Genomic DNA, 22,651 nt, shown 5'->3' with positions numbered 1-22,651 from the left:
CACGCGGTCTCTCGGGGTCTCGGGGGCCTCTCCCCGGCCGGCTCCCGGCCACGCGGGGTCTGAGAGTGGGCGCCTCCCATGGCTCGGAGCGCGGCGCCCCGGCTGCGCCCGCCCGTGCTCCGCGACAGCCGGCTTGACCCTGCCCCGCGCGGGCGGAGGCGCGGACGGAGGAGGCAGGGTGGGGCGGCGGGTGGGCGGGGTGCGGCGGAGCCCTGCCTCGGGGTCCCGGCGCCGGGAGAGCAGGCGAAAGGGCGTTGCTGGGGACGCTGCCAACTTCTCCGCCCATGCTGCGAGGCGGCCGGGACGCTGAGCGCCCAGCCCTCGCCGGGGCCGCGGGGCTGCCAGGGGCGCGGGCAGCGAGCGCCCTCCTCCCAGCCGGGGAGCCCCGCCGTGGCGAGGACAGCTGGGCGCGTCCCGGGGCCCCGCGGACCGGCAGGCGGCGCCCTCGCGCCCCCGGGAGAGGCGGCGCTCCTGGGAAACGTGCGCGGCTGTAGGGGCAGCGGCGGGACGAGACCCTCGGGCCGCTCTGCAGAGAAGCACCAGTAGGGGGCGCTGTGTGTCAGCCCCGGGAGCTCGGGCAAGGGCACCACCTCCCGCCCGCAGCTTCTCCGGCCTGTCGTGCAGACAATTTAGTTAATCCTGATGTGTCCCGACTAGCTGGGTGACCTTAGACAAGCTACTCCACCCTCCCCGGGTCTAGTGTGTTCCATCTGTTAAATGAGGGACTATGTCCATTTGTACCTTTTTTAAAAAAGTAGAGTATCATTGATATATAATCTTATGAAGGTTTCACATGAACAACATTGTAGTTTCAACATTCACCCATATTATCAAGTACCCCCCCACACACACACACCCCATTGCAGCCACAGTCCATCAGCATAGTGAGATGCTATAGAGTCACTACCTGTCTTCTCTGTGTTGTACTGCCTTCCCCGTGACCCACCTATATTGTGATTGTAAATTATAGTGCCCCTTAATTCCCTTATCCCTCCCCACACACCCTTCCCAAACCCTCCCCTTTGGTAACCACTAGTCCCTTCTTAGAGTCTGTGAGCCTGGTGCTATTTTGTTCCCTCAGGTTTGCTTTGTTTTTATACTCCACAAATGAGGGAAGTAATCTGTGTACCTCTTACTCTTAATGTCCCTTCTGGTTCTGACAACCATGAATGAATTCTCTTCCAAACACTCGGGGGGAAAAAAACGCATCCTATCCCTCCCACGGTACCTGTGATCCACCCAAATCACCTAAAGGATGCCTTTTCAGAGTACTTCATGCCCTTTCTCACCCACCGCTGTCTCCCACCTCTTCCACCCCAGCCATCTCTCCTCCACCCCAGCGTTCTGTTTGTTCACAAATCAGAATGCCCTTTTCTGCTAACACCTGTTTATCCTTCCAGACCCAACTCAAGCCTCCCTTCTGCAATGCTTTCCGCATCCTGATGTTACATCGTTTTTGATACTACCTGCCTCCTTAACTAGAGAGTAAACCCAGGGCCGACGGGGGATTCATTTTGTTCTTGCTCTTTCCTCAGCACTGCCTGGCACACAGTGGACACCCATAATTGTCCATACATGCGTTTATCCTACATGCATGTTAACATTTTCCCTCTCAGTGTTCCTATAGCACTTGTTAATTCTGCAAACATAGTCCTTACTGATCATATTTTGTACTTATCTCTTCATTTGTCTGTTTCCACTAGTGTACAAGTTCTTTAATCCCAAGAATCCTTTCTTATCTCTATCCAAGTTTAATGACTGGCACAGTGCCTGTCTCCTCGCTTATATACAATAAATATTTGCTGAGTGAATAAGTGAGCCTGTAGCTAAACACACAGAATGGTCTTCAACATTAGTTCATTCTTGATTGGAAGCTAGAGGCAATAAAGGTGGATGTGGGTATATTTTAATGTTTCCAGAAAGATTGGAAATTTTACAATAGAGATGTCTTTACAATGGATCTCTTTTTTATGTCAAATTTTGACTTCCTGTTGATACATTATCTTCACTCTACTATAGCCAGAGGGTCCCAGGGCTCAGGATGGGCCACCTTCTAGACAACACAGCAGAGTGTGCAAAGGGCTGATAGCCACTAATTGGTAAAAGTGTAGTGAGACTGGGAATCGAGATTTTTGTGGGAAGGATTTCAAACAGCTAAAGAAAACTTGATCTTGGCAGATTATAATTTTTTTTTTAAAGTTCAGATTCTTCCCACATTCTATCTGGAATACTTGGGCAAGGTGGGGGAGGCGCTATTGATAACACAGCCATTTGCTGTCAGAGCTGTGGTCCCCTGAGAGGAACAGTGAGCCTCTTGCAGTGAGGAAGGTCTTTATTCCCAGGGGTCTTCCCAGGTCTACATTCCTAGCGGAAATGGAAGGGGAAGCAACAGGATGGGAGGTTAATTATGGGACGTTTTCTTCCTCCTTGGTAAACACGGTGGGCTCCTGGGAAGAATTTTATCACTATTAGTGCAGAAAGGCCCAGGAAAGGGTCACCAAAATGGTTCCAAAGACAAGGAAAAAAGTGAAGCCTATTGCAGTGCAGAGAAACTGAGGCAATGAGGGGGAAACGGGCTGCAAAATAATGTGAAACATTGTCCACATGGGGCCCAAAGGCATCCCTGTAAAGGTGCTTGCGTTTACTGGTTTTGCTGCTCTGGCTGCTGCATGCGCAGGACGGCTCCAGACCCAAGGGAGTGGAGACCTCGAAGGGGAAATCTTGTCTTTGGGAAGTAAACTTTACAAGGACTTTTCAGGGAAAATGCCCAGGATGGAACTGAGAGCCCCGAACACCCCTCTTCTCCCGACACAGTAGGATTTGTCCTGGGCAAGCAGAGCCAAGATCTGTTTCTCCACCCCAGAGACTGGCTGCAGATCTCCCACAAAGGCAGAGACCATGGGATGTCTGCAAATTTTCTGTTTAATGTCCTTTGGTTTAAAATCCTCCTTACTTTTTATATTGCAATAAGAAAACAAAAATAAAAGGCCTAGGCATGCCTAGTGAAAATGCAGAATTGTTACCTTGAGATCACAAGCTCTGCTCTGAGGGAAATTAAACAGAAACACCGCCTCTTCCTTGGTGTGGCTCTGAAGTTGAGCACCCAAAGGTCAGCTGTAAGTTGTGGACAACTCTGCTGTCATCTGACCTGCTGAGTGAGTGAGTAATGTCAGTTCTGGGGCTCAGAACCCTTCACACAGCTGAGTTCTCCATTAAGCGGAGGGCAGGGGATAACAGTGGGACACCACTTGGTATTGCATTTGATATGGAACAAAGGGAGAATAAAACCTTCTGGCTATTTTATGGTACCTGTAATTTCTGCCTAATGTGAGCAAAGAAGAAGAGAGAAGGGAGGGGGAGGAAGCCTACTTTGTGCAGTCCTCTGCTGAAAATGATGGCCCACTGGGGTCCAAGGAGATACATGGCCCGTGATGGGGTCTAGAAGAGGTAATAGTTGATACCTGGTGTTATGGTTTCTGTTTGCACATTACAATTCTGCCAGTAAGGCAGAATCTTTAAACATTGTAAAAACAGTAAGGAAAGAAAATTTTAGGAAATTGAACTTTGAGATTCCCCCTAAGGTTGCAAAATACACCCTTCAGTGGTAAATCTTACTTCCAGAATGTTACTTATGCTGGGGAGGGATGGGAACAGTCATTTATTGAATACCAGGGAATTTACTTGATGATTGACAAAAAAAGTAGCCACATTTAGTCGTCCTCGCACTGGGAAATGAAAGGAACAGTAGGTTCTTGTTAACTGTAACATAGAGCTTAGCCTCTAAGCTATACTTTGTTCATTTTTACACTGGGCACCCCATTTTAAGATGAAGAAACTGAGGTTTAGAAAGGTAAGTGGTATACCCAGTATTTAAAAGAGTTCTGTCTCAATTACAAAGCTTATGTTCAACATGAATTTCTTTCCCTCCAGCATTCATGACAAATCACCCTTCAAAGTAGCCGTCTTGGAAAGTTATATGCTTATCTCAGATCTGGTTTATTTTAGAAATAATGATGATAATAGATTGTTATTCTCTTACCATCTGATGGGTCTGTACTGGCATTCTCTCTCTCTCTCTCATTCCTCATACGGAAATTTTGCCCCCCTTGGTCAGTCAGGTTCAAGGTTTATCAAGTTCATTAGCTTTTCAAAATGACCAGCTGTTGGCTTTATTGAGTTTTCTCTCTTTTTTTTTTCTGTTCTCTAGTCCATTGATTTCTGCCTTATCTTTATCATTTCCTTCCTTCTGATTTTTTGGGTTTAATTTGCTCCTCTTCTAGTTTTTAAAGGTGGAAATTGATATGATTGCTTTCAGACCTTTCTTCTGTTCTGAGATAGGCATTAAGACCTAGAAATTATCTCCCTCTAAATGCTAGTGTAGCTGCATCCCACAGATTTTGTTATGTTTCATTTTCATTATCATTCAATACATTTTCTAACCTCTCTTTTGATTTCTTCTTTAACCCAGCAAATACTTAAATCACATTGTTTAGTTTTACATACCTGTGATTTTCCTAGTTATCCTACTGTGCTTAGTTTCTAACTTTATTCCCCTGCAGTCAGGTAACTTTGAAGACTTCCTGAGACTTGTTTAGGGTTCAAAATACGGTCTATTCTGGCAAACATTTCATGTGCATCTGAAAGGAATGTCCGTTTTGCTGCTGTTGGGTGAAGTTTTCTATAAATATCAATTAGGTCAAGGTGGTTGAGAGTGTTGTTAAGATATTTCTGTCTATTGATTTTTGTTTATCAATTTCTGAGAGACATGAAATCTCCAGTTATGATTGCTTATTTTTTCCTTTAATTCTGTCACTTTTTGCTTCACGTATTTTGGAGCTGCTGTGGAGCACAGTGTTGGGATGTTTAGGTCATTTTGATTAACCCTTTCATCATTCTGAAGTGCCCTTCTTTATCTTTGGTAATAGAAATTATTTTGTTCAGAAATTTTGTTAAGAAATTACTTGTAGAAATATTTTAGGATAGAAATTAAAATTTAAAATAGACATTTTAAAATAAAATTTTAAATAGAAATATTTTAGAAAATGTTTTGATCCTCATATAGCCACCCCAACCTTCTTCTGCTTACTATTTATATGATATGTCTTTTCCCATCCATTTTTGATCTATCTGTCTTTATATTTAAAGTATGTCTTTTGTTTTTTAAACGGGCTTTATTTTTTTGAGCATTAGGCCCACAGTTAAACTGAGCAGAAAGGACAGAGAGTTCCCGTTTATCCCCTGCACCCAAACACATACAGTATCAGCATATCCCAAAGCACAGTGGTACATATGCTGCAACCAAGGAACCTACATTACATGTCATTATCACCCAAAGCCCATAGTTTACAGTAGGGTTCCCTCTTGGTGTTTTACATTTCCTGAGTTGTGACAAATATATCATGACATGTATCTACCACTGTAGTATCATACAGACTTTTAATTTCAGTGGTTGACCAATAAATTATAAAATATGTCCTTAACTTTTACAGTTAATAATGTACTTCCTCCTGTAAATTCTAGAGCTGAAAAGTGCAATTTCTGAAAAAAATTCACCATACTCACTTAAAAAGCCAAATGGTCACGATAAATGAAAGAGAGGAAACAGATAAAAAGTAAAATGAACAAAATCTCAGGGACACGTTAGATGATGTACTTAGAATCCCAGAAGGGGAGAAGATGGAAATGATAAACACTTTTCAAATGTAATAAGTTAGAAATTTTCAGATACAAGATGCTAGGCAAACACCAAGTAAAGTAAACAGGAAGTCCACTCCAAGGCACATGTCAGGCAAAATGTTAAAAATCCTGAAAAAGTAGGAAGAGAGCAACAAAAGAAGTGATTTCCATTTGGCTCTTTTTTATTATTTTCAATTTCTTGGCTGAGATTTCAATTCAATGAAAACAAGCTTTTATTCATTTTCTTAATTGTTGTACTTCACTGAGGATAGCTATAAAATCTTTTAAAACTACAAAAATACTTTGAAACCCCTGTCTTTTACATTCCAACATTTTATTCATTCCAGGTTAGAGCTGATTGATTTTTCTCTTAGGAATGTGTTCCAACTTCATGGTTCTTCATGGTAAGTTGCATCGTGGACATCCTGAAGGCTAAGTTGTGGCGATTTCAGATCCCTTATTTTTCTCTGATGAGTTGTTTTTCCTTGGTTTTAGCAGATAATCTTGTTGGGTTTGAATTGCAAACTCTGACTCTTGGACACAACTTAGTCTGAGTGTGGGTCTAGCTGAGCGGCTCTGAGTGTGTTCTGAGCATGTGTGGGTCAGGGGATGATCAGAGATTGGCTTGGGATTCCCCTCTTTGGCTCTTTCCCTTCGGAGTTCCCCTACTTTTTTGTATCTGTGATTTCCTGGCTTGACTTTTCTTGTTCTCCAAAACCACAAGACTAGAGTTTTCTGTGTCTGCCCCTCTACTACACAAGCCACGGTATGGACCACACTTAGCCTCAGACTAAAAGCTGTGGCCAAGGGGAACTTACTTGGATGGCTCCCATCTCCTCTTCTCCAAGCTGATATGCAACACCAGAATTTATCTACTTCTGTTTTCTCTTCAGTACCTTCAGGTAGTTGCTTTATATATTATATTCAGGTTTAAGAGTTATTTTCTGCAAGAATGGTCATGATACCCAGAATAGTCTATAATACCCAGAGGTAGATGCCCATGAAATGGTGACATTCAGCTTAATCACCTGCCTTACTTATCAGATTTGTCCTGAGTGACCCTGGCCTGCTTTCAAAAATCAAATCCACCTCCACAGGATTGAAATTCATTTGAAATTCTGAAAAATCTTTGCTATGAGCCCTGAAAACAATGTTAAGGTGTAAGGACCAAAGAGCTGAGCAATGGAAACATTATAGCATGGCTGGGGTAAGTCTGTAATTTCTCAAGGTGACAGAGACTAATATTCCTGATGATCTGTTCTTCCCTTCTCTCTGAATAAAATGAACAAAAAGCATTTCTGATGTTTAGCTGTCTTGAATAAAAGCCACATTTCCCTATCTCCATTGCACTTAGCTGTGACCGGGTAACTAAGTTTTGGTCAATAGGATGTAAACAGAAGCGTCAAGTTCAACTTCCAGGAAGTATTATTAATGTGGAATGAGGAGGTACTATGGTCTAAATGTTTGTATCCCCTCCAAATTCATATGTGAAATCCTAACCCCCAAAATTCGTATGTTGAAATCCCAACCTTCAGGGATGATGGCATTAGGGGATGCAGCCTTCCGGAGGTGTTAGGCTATGTGGGTGGAGTCCTCAAGACTGGGTTAGTACCTTATAAAGGAGGCTCCAGTCCACCACGTGAGGACACAGCAAGGAGGCGCTGGCTGTGGGCCAGGGGAGGGCCCACCAGAATGCAGCCATGCTGGCACCCTGATCTTGGACTTAGCCTCCCAAACCATGAGAAATAAATTTGTGTTGTTTATCAGCCACCCATTCTGTGGTATTTTGTCGTAGCAGCTTAGACAGACTAAAGCAGGAGGCAAGCCCTCCTTTTGTTTCAGCTCTTTCTTTTCTCTGCTGGCTGGAATGCTGATGGGATAGCTGAATTCACGTAGCCATCCTTAATCCTATGGGTGAGGGAGCCTGAATCCATGACACTTTGGAGCCGCTAAGCCTGCCCCTGCCCTGAAGCACCTACCTACAGATTTCTTTTATGTGAAAGGAAAATAAACTTACATATTGTTTAGCCAGTATTTTTTTTTTTTTTTTGGATTTCTGTAAGACTCAGCCAAAGCAAATCCTAATCAATATTCTGGTCATTCAATGGGGGAGAAAAAGAGCCTATTATCTTGTCGTCAAACTACAGATACCTGGAAGAACTGTATTAGTTAGCAGCCTGTCAGTAATCATTCTACCTACTCTACAGATAGAGTGCACGTAAATTAGTCCTAACTAATAAGTCCCAGGCCTGACACTCAGCTCCAGCTGATTGTGTCTGTAGAACCTCCCCCAAGTTGTCACTGCCACTCAAATCTATGCCCTACCCCAAATAAACGTCCTCCAAATGACTTCTCATCTACCTCAGTCCTGTCCTGAGTGATTCATCCATTCATTCATCAGACAAATATATTCAAAATGCCCACCTTGATGACTACCTTAATCTGAAATCATCTTTGCAAAAATTTTGGATTTGGGGGCAGTGGCCTGAGGCCCGCTATCAGCCTCAAGATGGCCCTCTTGCAATTCTATACCCTAATTCCACCTCATGTCATTGTTCGGACTCTGTCTCAACATAACAAAAATGTCAAAACCAAGAGACTGATTCCTCGAACAGAGTTGGAAAGGCCCTTAGCAGCCATCTAGTTCCACCTTCTTCTATTTATGTAATGAAGCAAAGCCATGACACACTACAGAACCTTATTTCCTTCATTCACACTGAAGTCAAAGAGCAAGATGACCTATCTCTCACTTTGATTAGAAAATAAAAAACTTTTTTACTTTAAAATCCTTCCCAGTTTTACTCAGTGTCGAAGACATAAATAATCTTTGGTGATTCATCTTTGAATTTATTCTCAATTTACTCTGAAGGGCGTACACACCAGAAAACCCAGACCAGGACCTTTTCCCTGGCCTTGGAACCCTTGGGACTGAAGAAAATTAAGTCAGGTGAAAGTCACATGCTTACTCACAAGACAAGGTTTCAGTGCAAGTTTCCAGCCAAATGCCTTTGGCTGATGGCTTAATTTCCAGAAATCCCTCTGTAACTCCACCAGTTGCTCTATATATGACTGTGCTCTTATACTTCATGCTAGCAAAGCACAATTCTGGCAAAAAAAAAGTCTTTGTTCCTCTGTTTCAAGGTGATGCAACCGTCACGTATAAGTGGTTTGTTTCCAGAAGTGAGCTCGGGCTTCGGGCCTGTGACCTGCTCTCCTACAGTGGACACGGCAGCCAAGCTCACACTTTCCATCTGTACTCTTAGGGAGAAGAATGAAAGAGCTTTAAAAAAAAACAAACCTCTTGTTTTTTATTTCATTTACTTGTCATTTCTATTCCTACAGAATGGTTCAGGGACAATACACCCTTTGTGTGCTTTTTACTGATATTGTTTTAAGCGGGCTATTTTTTTGTGCCCTGGCATTGTTTGCAGAGACAGAACCTGCCCATAATTCAAACATCCTGGACTCAGTGACCACAAACATCTTCTTGGAATATTAACTCTTAACACTTTTTTGGTTCTTATCTAACTTTGGGGTAGTGACCTGGAGCAACTCTGGGTACTTAAGCATGGATTCCAACCCCACTTTGTGGTCCTGGTGGTTGGAAGGGTAAGGAGATTTCACCCACCAATACTTTATTTCCACTCTTTTGATGCAGCCAGTTCCGGCTTTAGGCGTTCCACTGAGAAATGACAAAGAGTACGTTAAAACCAGAAGGCTGGCAAGAGTCCTGAGGGCCTGGGTTTAAGGAAGCACTTTAATTTGTAAGCCTTTGGAATTAAAATCAATATGCATGGTTCATCACATAAAAACAGCAGCAGGAATATAACAAAAAAACCCTGCTTTGCTCTGGCTGGGCGAGACAGACAGGGTCTCTGGAGCCTGAAAATACCACGTGGCAGGAGCAAACATTCAAAGGAAATCTCCGACAAGAAAGAAAGAAAATATAAAATAGTCTTTTGGCTTAGATGTTAGGACTGTCCTAAGAGGTCATGTAGAGACCTGCATTGTTTATCTTTGGACATTTGTGAGCCAGACAGAGCTGCCAAGTTACAAGAATAAAACAGGCTTTGAACCACAAGCAGGTTAAATGAGAGGAAGAGAGAGCACAAAGCAGCACCAGACATCACAGCCACTGTTTCCCCAGGAAGGCTGAAAGTCCTCCGCCTTCCCGCAGATGCAAATCCAGGGACCCCATGGGTATGGGAGCCTGGATGGAAGAAAGTGAAAATACCTTACCTGCCAGGTTTGGCAAATGCCTTGATGAGAGGGGCGTGCTGCTGGTTTTCTTTTCCACGTTCCAGGCTGGGTGGCATAGGATCAGGATTGGGTTTGGGTAGTGTCTGCTGTGAATTTTTCAACTTTCTTGCTTGTACTCACAAGCTTTTTATCTACACTCAACTCAGGGGTCCACCTTGCCTGTGACCACTTCTCTTTAGTATCTGGGATCTAAAAAGGTGCGGGCAACGGAAGTGGAAGCCAAGCCTCCACCCCGTGGCTCCTGGGCACCTCCATGAATAGTTCCTGGGAAGCAGGAGGAGCTCTCATCCTCCGTCTGGGACAGAGCAGGGCACGTGACTGTTGGTAGAAGGAGGGAAGCAGGGGCCTGAGCAGGGAAATGAATGTGAGAAGTGGGGAACTTGCATGAAGCAGGTGGAAGGATAGTCCTGGAACCCAGAGCTGAAAGGGGTCAATGGGATTATCTGATTCCAAATCCCACCCGATGCAGGAATCCTCTGCTCAACATTCTTGATCAATGGTCAGCCAACCTCTGCTTAGGATTTTCAAAGATATTTCTAGCAGACACAGACTTACAGCACTCAGATCCCTCTCCAAGAGAGGACTTAGCAGCCCTGCTTTGAGGAATGGGCTTAGCTGACACCCTCTGGCTGTCTGTGTCTTCAGGGTCTGCCTCAACTTTCCAGCTGGCAATCTCCAGCCAATGGCTGAGCAAAGTGGTAGTATTAAGACCTGACCGTTTCTGCCAAATGCGGGATGCCTCTAATGGTAATCCTTGCTTGGCTTCCCTGTCACAGCCTGGCAGAGACTTAGACCAAACTGCATCACAGTCTGAAGGCTGCCCACCCAGTCTTTCTTCTGCTCTCTTCCCTTTCCCACGTGTTATTCTTCAGTAAACCTTAACACCTCAAGCACAGGAGATATTGTTTAGGGCATGAAGCTATGCTATATGTCATACTATAATGGTGGAAAATATAACACTACATCATTGTCAAAAGCTATAGAACTTATAGCACAGAGAGTCGACCTTAATGTGTGCAAATTAAAGAAAAACTATTTAGGAGGTGAGAAGATCCTGTTGTTTCTAGGCTTTCTCAGCTGATAGAGTAAGAAGATATATGTGTGTATACTAATCTCTGTATATATATACATTTATAAATATCTCTATATGAATATAGATCCAGCAAAACATGAATTCATACTGATGTCTCCAGTTCTAACCCATTAACATGTAGATCTTTCTAGACCTCCCTCTGCTTATCTATAATTTCCCAACAATGAGAAACCTGGCCCCAACCATCTGACATCCATTTACTTCATTGCTCAACTACGACATACATATATTGTGGTATTAGAATTGTTACCACCTACTCCCATGGGAAACGACTTTATCAGCTAAATGACACTGCTTATGTCGAGTTTCTTTTGCCTTTAGTCTTACAAACTCCACTTATATCCAAAGTTACTTCAACCAGCATCTTTTCCCCCACAGCTCCCTAGTGAAGGTGTTTCATACATTTGTAATACATTAGATTGTTTTGCCACAGATTGCATTCCATCCTGAGATTCCTCTGACCTCCCAAATAATTTTCCTTTAATTTGTACACATTAAGGTCCCCTCTTTGTGCTGGGAAGTCCTATGGGTGCCATTAGAATTGTTCTGGGGTTCTGTAGTTCCACAGGTAAAGAACTGGGAAGTCACCACTCTGTCCTAGTAACAAGTAAAAAGCTGAACAAACTGAAAAGACCAACAACTCCCCTTCTGTAAGAGAGGGATGGTGTCTTGCTAATGGGCAAGTTCACTAGAGATTCAGTGAGGCTGAAAAATGACAAATGAATGCCCTTGGGTGAAATAGTTTATACCCAACTGTATTCCCACAGTGGCAGGTCAGTCACTAGAATCCTGTCCACTCAGAGCGAGTCTGCCTACAGCAAGCTGGTCTCTGCTTCTGGACCTCTCTGCTCCCGCAGCTGTCTCAGTCTCTGTCCTCGGCACTGCCACCACTCCAGTCTCTGCTCTTCTGCAACCGTGCAGCCATGTGGCCATGTCACCATGTCACCCAGAACACTGGGTGAAGCTCTTTATATAGAATAGAGTCAATAGCAACATATTGCCCACACATGCATAGTGAGCTAGCCAACCAGGACCAGGTGAGAATCCTGACCATAGGAACCTTCATTTTACCCACAGATGGACACAGGGCAAACCACTGCACCCATGATTTGAGAGACAGACAGTTGAATACAGGAAGTCACTGCTTCCTGGAGCACAAACTTAAAATCAGGATCACCACAGCAACCAAACTGCGGTATGGGGAAAATGGAAGTTTCCATGGCCAGGATCCTCACCTGACCCTAAGCTACTTGATGATGTAACTGGCCTCCTGCTAGGCTACTGCTTCCACACCCACAGGCAATGAGCTACTACTGACTGACTCACTGTATAAAGAACTCTGCCCAGTGCTCTGGGTGGAGACAGAGACGGAGGTGGATTATAGACCTGCAGACTGCTGGATACAGGTGTGTGATTCTAGTGCTCAACCTACCATCATGAGAATAAAGCCAGGTATAAACCCTTTTACCCCAAGAATGTTCCATTGTCATTTCTTGGTTTCATTGAATCCATAGTGAACTTGCCTGGAGCTGAACCCTCAGGTAAACTGCAATTAATAAATCGCTGGAGGCACAGGGCAGACATTCTGAGAGTTAAAAACTCCAGGGATCCAGTCATGGGGGGAATTGCAAAATTCACTTCAAGGAATTCCACCAGATTCCCACAGTAAATAACAGAGAAAAATCTCTTGGGCATCCAGCTGGGGAACTGGGAAAGAAACCATTTTGAAACACACAGGAGTATTCCATCCATCTTAACAAGGCCTCAGGGGAAACTAGTTAACCAGAGCCTAACTGACCTGGAGAATGGAAATATTCAACTACAGCCCACTGTAGCCATCCTATCCCACATATGGAGGGAGAACATTTGTGCAGTTCATAGTCCAGAGGTATAGACTCACTAAAGGACTGACTTAATCATAGGGCTATTGAAGGCTTCCTCTCTCCACACACCTCACCATCACATTACTAAAGGCCTATTTACTGCAGTTCCTTTTATCCTGTACATTGTCATCTGGCTATCAAGAAAAAAACTCAACGACAGCTTCAATCAACTGATATAATTGATGTCTATAGATACTTCACCCAACAACTGCAAAAAATATATCTTCCCAGGCTCCATGGAGCATTCATCAAGATAGACCACATTCTGGACCATAAAATACACCTTAACAATTTAAAAAAATAGAAATCATACAATGTCTCAGACCACATCAAATTAAACTAAAAATCAACAACAGAAATAGCTGGAAAATTCCCAAATATGTGGAGATTAAACAACACACTTCTAAATAAAATGTGGGTCAAACAGGAAATCTCAAGACAAATTTAAAATACTTTAAACTACATAAAAATGAAAACACAATATCAATGTTTGTGGAATGCAGCGAAGTAGTACTTGAGAGGAATCTGTATGACTGAATATATATGTTAGGAGAGAAGATAGATCTAAAATCAACAGTCTAAATTTCCACTTTAGGAAACCAGAAAAAAAAAAGCAAGTTTAATCCAAAATAATTAGAAGGAAAAAAATAATAACAATTAGAGCAGAAATCAATGAAACTGAAAATCAATGAGGAAATCAATAGAGAATCAATGAAACCAAAATCTGGGTCTTTGCAAAGATCAATAAGGTCAAAGACTCCAGCTAGGCTAAGAAGAAAGAAAGAAGACACAAATTACCAATATCAGAAGTGAAAAAGCATACATCACTACAGAGCCCATGAAAATTAAAAGGATAATAAAGGCTATGAATAATTCTATGCCCCCAAACTTGGTAACCTAGATGAAATGAACCATTTCCTTAAAAGACACAATCTTCCATCTCATACAGGAAAAGCTATATGATCTAAATAGGTCTACATCTATTAAAGCAATTGAATCAATAGTTAATAACCTTCCACAACAGAAAACATGAGCCTTCCCTATGTACCAGCAATCAACAAGAGGAACTTGAAATTAAAAACACAATACCACTTCCATTATCAGCCCCACAAAAAGGTATAATCTAACGAAATAGACAGAAGATCTATACAAAGAGAACTAGAAAACTAGGGTAATGAAATCAAATAACTGAGTAAGTGGAGAGAGATTCCATGTTCATGGATAGGAAGACTCAATATTGTCAAGATGTCAGTTCTTTCCAACTTGATCTACATGCTCAGTGCAATCCCAACCAAAATCCCAGCAAGTTATTTCATATATATTCAAAAACTTGTTCTAAAGTAGATATGGAGAGGAAAAAGACCCAGAATGGCCAACTCAGTATGGATGGAGAAGGCAAAGCTGTAGGAATGACACTATCCAACTTCAATTGCTATAAAGCTATGGTAATCAAGACAGTGTGGTATTGGCGAAACATTAGACAAATAGATCAGTGGAATTCGAGAGCCTAGAAATAGACCCACATAAACATAATCTAATGAGCAAGGCAATACAATGGAGCAAAGACAAGTGGTGAGGGAACAACTGGACACCCACATGCTAGACACAGACCTTACACCCTTCATAAAACGAATTTAAAATGGATCACAGATCTAAATGTAAAATCAAATCCATAAAACTCCTAGAAAGTAATATAAAAGAAAATCTAGATGACCTTGGGTGTGGCAATGGCTTTTTAGATATAACACCAAAGGCATGATCCATGAAAGAAAGAATCAATAATATGGACTCATTAAAATTAAAATTTTCTGCCTTAAAACTCAACAATAAAGAAATAAACAACCTGACTTAAAAATGAGCCAAAGACCCTAACAGACAACTCACCAAAGATGCTGCACAAATGCCAAACAAGCATTTGAAAAGATGCTCAATATCACACATTGTCAGAGAAGTACAAATTAAAATAGTGAAAAATACCACCACATACTTTTTAGAATGGCCCAAATCTGGAACTGTGACAAACACCAAATTCTGGTGAGGATGTGTAGTAGCAGAAGAATCTCTCATTCATTGCTGGTGGGAATGCTCAATGGCCCAGTCACTTTGGGGGGCAGCTCAGCAATTTCTTATAAAACTAAACATACTCTTACTATATGATCTAGCAATTGCATTCCCTGGTATTTATGCAAAGGAACTGAAGACTGATGTCACGCAAAAGCCTGCACATGGATGTTTATAGCACCTTTATTCATCACTAAAACTTGGAAGCAACCCAGATGTCCTTCAGTAGGTAAATGGATGAATAAATTGTGGTATATCCAGACAATGAAATACTATTCAGGGCTGAAAAGGAATGAGTGATCAAGCCATGTAAAGACATGGAAGAACTTCAAGTGCATAGTGCTAAGTGACAGAGGCCAAGCTGAAAGGCTATACACTGTATGATGCCAACTGTATGACACTTGGAAAAGGCAAAAGTAGGGAGACAGTACAGGGCAGGGGGAGTACAGGGAGAGATGGACAGGCAGAGCACAGAGGATTTTTAGGGCAGTGAAAACACTCCCTAGGAAATAATGATGGATAAGGGTCATTATGCATTTGTCCTAAGCCACTTTGTGTACAACACCAGGAGTAACTCTAAGGTTATGGGCTTCATGTGATAATGATGTGTCAGTGTAGGTGCATCCTTGGTAAAAATTGGACCACTCTGGTGAGTGATGCTGATAATGGGGGAGGCTGTGCATGTTGGGGGGAAGAGGGTATATGGGAGGTCTTTGCATGTTCCTCTCAATTTTGTTGCAACCTAAAGCTGCTCTAAAGAAATAAAGCCTTTAAAAATATTCTGCAGGAATCTTACTACACAGATGGATAGTGACTGTGAAGGGGTATGTGGGTATGTGGGGGGGACTTGGTGAAGGGGGGAGCCTAGTAAACATAATGTTCTTCATGTACTTGTAGATTAATGATACCAAAAAAAAAAAATATTCTGCAGTAATTCTCCTGTGTCTCTGTCAGTCTTCAGAATAGGCTGAATAATGACCCCCAAGGATATCAGGTCCTAAACCCTGGAACCTACCTTTGTTACTTTATTCAGAAAAAATGTTTTTTATTTGCAAATATGTTATCTTATTTGCACATGTAATTAAATTAAGGATTTTGAAATGGCAGATTATCCTGGATATCTGGGTGGCCCCTAAATGAGACAAAGGGAGAGTTCACACAGAGAAGAGGTGAGGGCCAGGTGACTCCAGAGGCAGATACTGAAGTGAGGTGGCCACAAGCTAAGGAGTGGTGGCAGCCACCAGCATGGAAAAGAGCAAGGAACAGATTCTCTCCTAAGCCTTTGGAGAGAGCACGACCCTGCTCACACCCTGACTTTTGCCCAGTGATACTGATTTCGGATGTCCGGCCTCCAGAACTGTGAACGAATCCATTTCTGTGGTTTGCAGCCAAGCGAGTGACCATTTGTTACGGCAGCCACAGGAAACTGATACACCCTCCTCCTAAATGTCATCTTCCTTTCATACAGATTTTTCTTTCTCTAATAAAAAGCCACCCACACATACCAGTCAGGACCATGGCTGGTAATACTCTCCAGTTTGAAGGTTTAGTAAAGGGACCCTTTCCAAAGGTCTGAGTGGGGTGTGGGAGAGCTGGAGACAGTGCAGTTCCCCGGGGTTGCACGGTGGAGACCTGCCGCTACCCTAGGCCTACAGGGTCAGGGACAGGCGCAGCGTGTGGGGAGGACGGTCCGGCAGGAGTAGTGGCCGTCCGGTCGGTCACTCCCCTCCATCTGATTTCCTGCCAGTGGCCTCCACTGCCCAGGGCTACCTAGAAGTCAGATTCAGGTCAGGCTCCTGGACACAGGGGAGAGTGGAGAGGCGTGGAGGGTGGATTTACAGGGGAAATGGAAATACCCAGCACCCACGAAGTTTGAACCCCTCCTCAATGCCATCCCCATAACAGAGTGGGTCCGTGAGGCAGAGGGGCCGGTGGATCCTAGCTCTGTGACTTTGGGAGGTTGCTGCCTCTCTGGGCCTCATTCTCCTCTTCTGTAAAATGAAGAGTTTAGACTAGAAAGTCTCTGAGATCCTTTTCACTCTGATGCTCGTGATTCTAGAAGCAGACTGAATGCCTTCCCAGGCTGAGGCTGATATGTGCCTAGAGTCCTGACAGCTGTTTATTTACTAAAGCACACGCCAGTCTCTCTTTTCTACGATGCATCTGTGCACGGATGCACAGTGCACGCCGGGTACGGAGCCACGGCGAGGAAAGGAGCCAGCTGTGCTCACTCACGGGGTGGACGGATCACAAGCAAGCTGGGAAAACCAGAAAGCCAGAGGCCAGAAAACCAGATCCCCACAGAAAAGTGAGCCACTCACCCAGTGGCCGACTCGGCACTCAGCGGGCATCGGCTTTTCCTGAAGAAAACTCGGGGGCCCTCGGCGGCTGGCAGCAGCTGGCCAGGCTCTCAGGCTGGCCTGGACACTCGACTGGCAGGCCCAGCAAGGGCTTGGCTGCCAGCAGCCACACAGATGGTAATCATTAGCCAGACAGCCAAGCTTCGGAACATTCCAAGGGTCCAGGAGAGTCCCGTGTCGAACAGTGAAGAAGACGGGCCTCCCCCACGCTTTGGACGTTTTGTTCCCATCGTGGCTGCTTTTTCAATTACTCCTGTCTGCCTCCGTCTCTTTGGAACCTCTCTTTGGAAAGACAGGGTGAAGCTCAGGGCAGAATAGCCTCAGTACCCCTCCAGGGCTGAAAGTGCTGAGCTACAGAAGCCCCCCGCCCCATTTGTGTTGGGTGGCCTGGGCTAAACCACAGACCTCCTCCCTTCCCCGAGTCCCACCCCATCACTAACGTGGACCCTCCATAACCACTAATGGGCTCCACATGAGTGTGGTTTGTAGTGGGGGGTTGGGGAGGCCCGAAAAGGACCTATATTCCAAAATCCTTTAAAATCCTCCCCAAACTGCTGATTCCTAAATTCCATTATCATCTTGTTTCCAGCAAAACAACTTGATTCTTGTTGTAAACACACCCACACTTGGGAGAAGTGTTCTTTAAGGTTGCTGAGTGAATTAAGGGCCTAACGGGCTTGCTGGAGGGGGAAGGGGAGTCTGGGAAGGAAGCGGAAGAGGGGCCCCCAGGAAGGAGAAGAGGACAGAGGGGGGCTCTGGGCACTAAGGAATGACATCAGCCACGTCTCACCACCGCCTAGGGCTGTCGCAGTTGAGTTCGTACCACGAATGTTTTGAGAACTCAGATGAGCGGTTTCTTTATCAAGTAACACATGAAGAGCTTGCAACCTGGCCGTCAGAAGGAGCTTGCCTTTCCAGCCAGGGAGCAGGGAGCACATGTGGAATGTGCTTCTGCAGCACTGGGGAGCCTCCCTGCTCCAAAACACTGTCTCCCCTGGAGCTGTACCTGAAGATCTGCTCATTTACTGATCACTTTCCAGTGGTTTCCCGAAGTCCAGCACTGGTCGAAGGGCATTGTGATGGACAATAAATAAGGGGATTAGTTTCGGATACAGGATACTGAGGGTATTGGGTGCAGAGCCGGGCTGGGTGTGAGGCCACCACTGGGACCTTCTCTGTCTCATCAGAGAGGGACTGAGGGCCCTGAAGAAAAGGGGTGAGGGACCCCAAGGCCAGGGGGGCTTTGGGGTGCACTAAGAAGGGTAAAGGCAACCAGCTTCGCAAGGTTTCTCCCACCGGGTCTGCAGGACGGTTTGCCTGCCTAGATGCCCCTGCACCGCGCTCCAGCCAGGTGTCCTTTGCATCCTCTGACCCCTGCGGTCCAAAATGTCTAACAGTGTTGCATCCAGACCTCGTGTTATAAAGGTACTGCTCCCTCCATCCACTTTCAAATACAGCACTCTTCAAGTAGAAATGGCTTAAATCAAGAGGGATTACATCTGTTAGAACCACAGGGCAAGGTTTAAGCACCCCACCCAAACCAGAGAGCCCTGAGTTAGAATCCCAATCCAAGCACTTACCGGCTGTGTGTTTTTGTGAATATTACTTTCTCCTCTAAACCTGGCATTCCTCATTTGCAACCTGAGGCTAACTATAGTACTCACTTGACAGGAAGGCATGAAGGTCAAACAAATGAGAAAACAAAGCACTGAGTGCAATGCTAGGCTCATAGTAAATACGCAATAAATGTCAGTCATTCATTTACTTCTTGCCTATCTTCACTTCCAGTAAAGACTGGCAAACTGATACAACTTTTGAAACCAGTTCAAGTTCCATGTAGGTTTAGGCAGTGCTCATAAATTTGTTCTTGGAAAAAGCCACAAAATTCCTTTGTAAGTCATGATCTCCTTACTGTTTTTTTTTAATCAGCTATATTTAGCTCTTAAACTTTTTATCTCAGTTTAAAATCCTAAAGTCATCCTCCCAAAAATACAAGTGGCTCCTCCAATGGCATTTACTCATTGAAAGAAACAAGCAAAAAAATTTTTTGAAATAACAAGTCGGAGGTGGGACTAACTTCCACAACTACAAAGATACAAATTATACTTCACTTAATCAAAGGATCCTATTGGCAAGGCCAACCCTAAGCAACTTGTTTTAGAAGATTTCTTCAGTCCCTGGGAGAACACAGAAACTACCTCTCAGGGACCCTGGGCCCTTCCTGGCTGGGGCCCAGGAGCACCCTTTCCTCTCTAGCTCACAGTTAAACGTGTTGATGCCCATTATAGTTTCAACACCAGTTGCTCCTTATTTTCAGACTGCCACCCAGCTAGGTTACCCAAGGCTAATCCAGCAGCCTCTTTACATGTTATTTGCTGTGTACTTACTATGTGCCAGACACAGTTCTGAATGCTTCACGGGGACTAAGTCATTCTACCATACTGACATCTTTGTGATAAGGTGCTGCTATCCTCCCTCTACAGGGGGTATTATTATCTTGATAATTTGCCTAGTAAGATGACCTGGCTAATAGGTAGCAGAGCTGGGATTTGAACCCAGGGACTCTGGCAACAGGGCTGGCTCTTTCCCACTAAACCACAGCACCTCTCAGAGGAGGGGTGAAGTTGATTAGGGATACAGCTTGGACAGCAATCCTGTCTCCATCTTGTCACAGCAGCATCCTTTCATGGAACATTCTGTCCTGACCCTGTTGCTGTTCTTCCCAGTCTTAGTCTCAGGGGCATCCTTTGCCAAAAATATGAAAGAAACACTCAAAAAATATCCTTCTTACCTCTGTCAAATTGGACTGCAAAAATATCCAAGGTGGTGTGGCTCAGACTTGGGGGAGGGGACTCCAGTCCTACCTTGGGCACTAACTGGCTGGGTGCCCTTGGGCAAGTCATTTAACATCTCCACCTGCAGATTCATCATAAGCAGAGCGGGGAACATGCCGAAATTGTCTGATAGGGTTTTTGCGGGGGTTATGTGAGCTAATTTGTGCTATGTGCTCAGCACTGTGCCTGAATCACTAAGTAAGCTTGTTTATCATTAAGTTATCATTAAGGAAGTGCAATAATAGCTCTTATGATTACTGATCACTTGGTCCAAACCTGTGTGAACAGAACTGAGAGCACGTTCAGAAAAGACTCAGAGAGGCCAGGTTGGAATATAAGCTCTCTGGGGCCCCGCCTGAGATGGAAGAGCTCACCTCCTGAGCCTGGTAGGCACACACCACCAGTGGCTCCCCAGGGCAGGAAGTGATCATTAAGAAGGAGGCAATGGGTGGTGGGGTGGGGGGAGGAGCCTAGACAGCAGCAAGCCAGAAATTCTCTCATAAATCACCTCCACTACATAAGCAGCCATATTTAGCGTGGACACAACATGGTTTGCTCCAGGTTGGTAGTTCTGAAAATCAATACCAAAATTTTCTTTCAGCTGGGCACCGCAACACATAAGCCAGGTAAAGATGGAGCTGCTTTGGTGAAAATGGGAAAAGGGGACTCCTGGCTGAACGCCCCCCAAGGGAACCCTGCGTTCCTTCCAAAGAGCAAGGATGTCCTTTGACCACAGCTTGTGAAACACTTTCTAAGAGAAACTCATGCATGTACGATGCGAACCGTGCCCTTAGGAAGCTTAGAGCCCAGTGAGCTGGCAGCGACAGTCCTGCAATGGCTGGCAAGTGAGTGCCAACATCCCTTGTGGAAGGTAAAAATCCTAACACGACACTATTGCTACGTTCAACAGAATCCCGAGGTTTTTCAGTTGCAAGACCCTGCACACGTTTATATTCGTACCATAGGGACTAGGAACTCGGAGCATGCTTGCACTGTCCACTTGCATAAGATAATCTCTTAAAAGTAATTTACCTCTCACAATACCTCTGTGAAGGGCAGTTAATACCATCCCATTTTATAGTTGAGAAAACTCGGGCTGAGGACATTTAAGTAGTGTTCATGAAGAGGGCAGCTTGGACTCATCATGCCTCCAGCCTCGGTTTCCTCATCTCTAAAACGGGGGTGATGATGACAGTACCTGTCACCCTTAGAATGGTGCCTGGCACAAGGTAAGAGCTCAGCAAGAGTTCGTTGCTGTCTCAGGATCACCAACTAACAGCTTATGACTAGTTTTGTCCAATTCACTCTTCATTTATTTCTCCTGTCAGAGAACACAGCAAGGTTCTCTTATGTGGCTAAGTTTCCTTATGCAGCTAAGGAGCAAAATGTGTGGTACAGATAAGTGAAAACCACAGGCGTTCAGAGAAAAAGGCATTTGACATGCTTCACTTAGGACTGCTTCATAAATTTTGGAGCACTCCTTGTGCAGAAGGCATGCTGAGTTCTGCGCCCACCCAGTGCCGGCATGTGTCTTACCTAGGCTAGCCTGTCAGTGACCGACTGCTGGGAGCATGTCCCTAACTCAGCCAAGGGCCACATGCAGCCTTCTGAGTAGACCAGTTAGCTCGGCCCCAGACACCGAAGTCTTGAATTGCACCTGGGCTCTGCCTGTACGTGCACAGCCCTGGTGCTCAAGGGCCTCGAGGCCCTGTGCCACATCCCCACAGCTGGAGAAACAAGTCAAGGTGTGTGTCCCCACAGTGGTGGCTGGGAGAGAGGGAAGGGGAGCGCACTGTGGGACAGAACGCCTGGTCCAGGTCCCGGGAGACAACTGGCCCCCAGCACATCTTGGTGAAATGCCTTTCCTAGCTCTTCTACTGCAGTCATTTCTCCCTGAATCTATTCAGAGCTGAAGGTATTTATGAATGACCCTTGACATTCCAGGCACTCCAGAAAAAAACCCAAAGGAAACCAAGAAATCAGGGAATTCTCGGGATTCTGCCTTTAATACCTTCCACACCAGAACTCAAACACAACATGTGCCTCCAAGCACCCAAGAATTACAGTTAAATATGAAGAGCGAGAGGGGAAAGAAATGCCTGACCCCTGGAGTCCACCCATGCACCACACACACCCATCAGCAAGAAAACGCCCTCAGCCAAGGCTTAAAGGGCAAACGCCTCGTTTTGTTCAATTAGAGTCCAAGAACGCAAGAATGTCCAGCCCTCCGGATCCTACCTCTCCAGCTGGAGTCCCAGGGTCGCTTCTGTCCGTTTGCACCACCTGCTACAGCGGGTCCGTCATCGCTCCCGGGAAGCCAAGCAGCTCCTCAGGGAGGGTTCCACGGAAGGGGAGGGCAGCCACCGAGATCACCGCCGAGGCGAGGGTACGCTCTCCCGACCAAGCACTTGGTTAAAGGGAAAAGGATGTTTTGTAATTTGGGGCTTGAATTTCCAGAGGCTGAACAGGAAATGTCCACTGGAG

The 22,651-nt window shown here is 44.8% G+C and overlaps 1 protein-coding gene across 8 annotated transcripts in view; it reads right to left on the bottom strand.

Moving 5' to 3' along the window:
- TACC1 (transforming acidic coiled-coil containing protein 1) overlaps positions 1 to 22,422 on the bottom strand; it is a 95,777-nt gene extending 73,355 nt beyond the window's left edge. For 2 of the 8 annotated variants that reach the window (XM_037015030.2, XM_037015031.2), the window contains exon 1: positions 4 to 180. In XM_037015030.2, coding sequence (XP_036870925.2) covers positions 4 to 80 — 77 coding nt within the window. In that variant the 5' untranslated portion in view covers positions 81 to 180. Of the gene's footprint in view, positions 1 to 3; positions 444 to 22,405 lie in introns of those variants that run through there. The other 6 variants (XM_073218969.1, XM_073218967.1, XM_073218966.1 and 3 more) reach the window with 6 other exon arrangements.
- Positions 22,423 to 22,651: the final 229 nt, after the last annotated feature.

This window comes from Manis javanica, chromosome 12, assembly GCF_040802235.1.
Source record: "Manis javanica isolate MJ-LG chromosome 12, MJ_LKY, whole genome shotgun sequence".
In the NCBI taxonomy this organism is placed as follows: Eukaryota; Metazoa; Chordata; class Mammalia; order Pholidota; family Manidae; genus Manis; species Manis javanica.
This window is presented reverse-complemented; position numbering and strand designations above follow the sequence as displayed.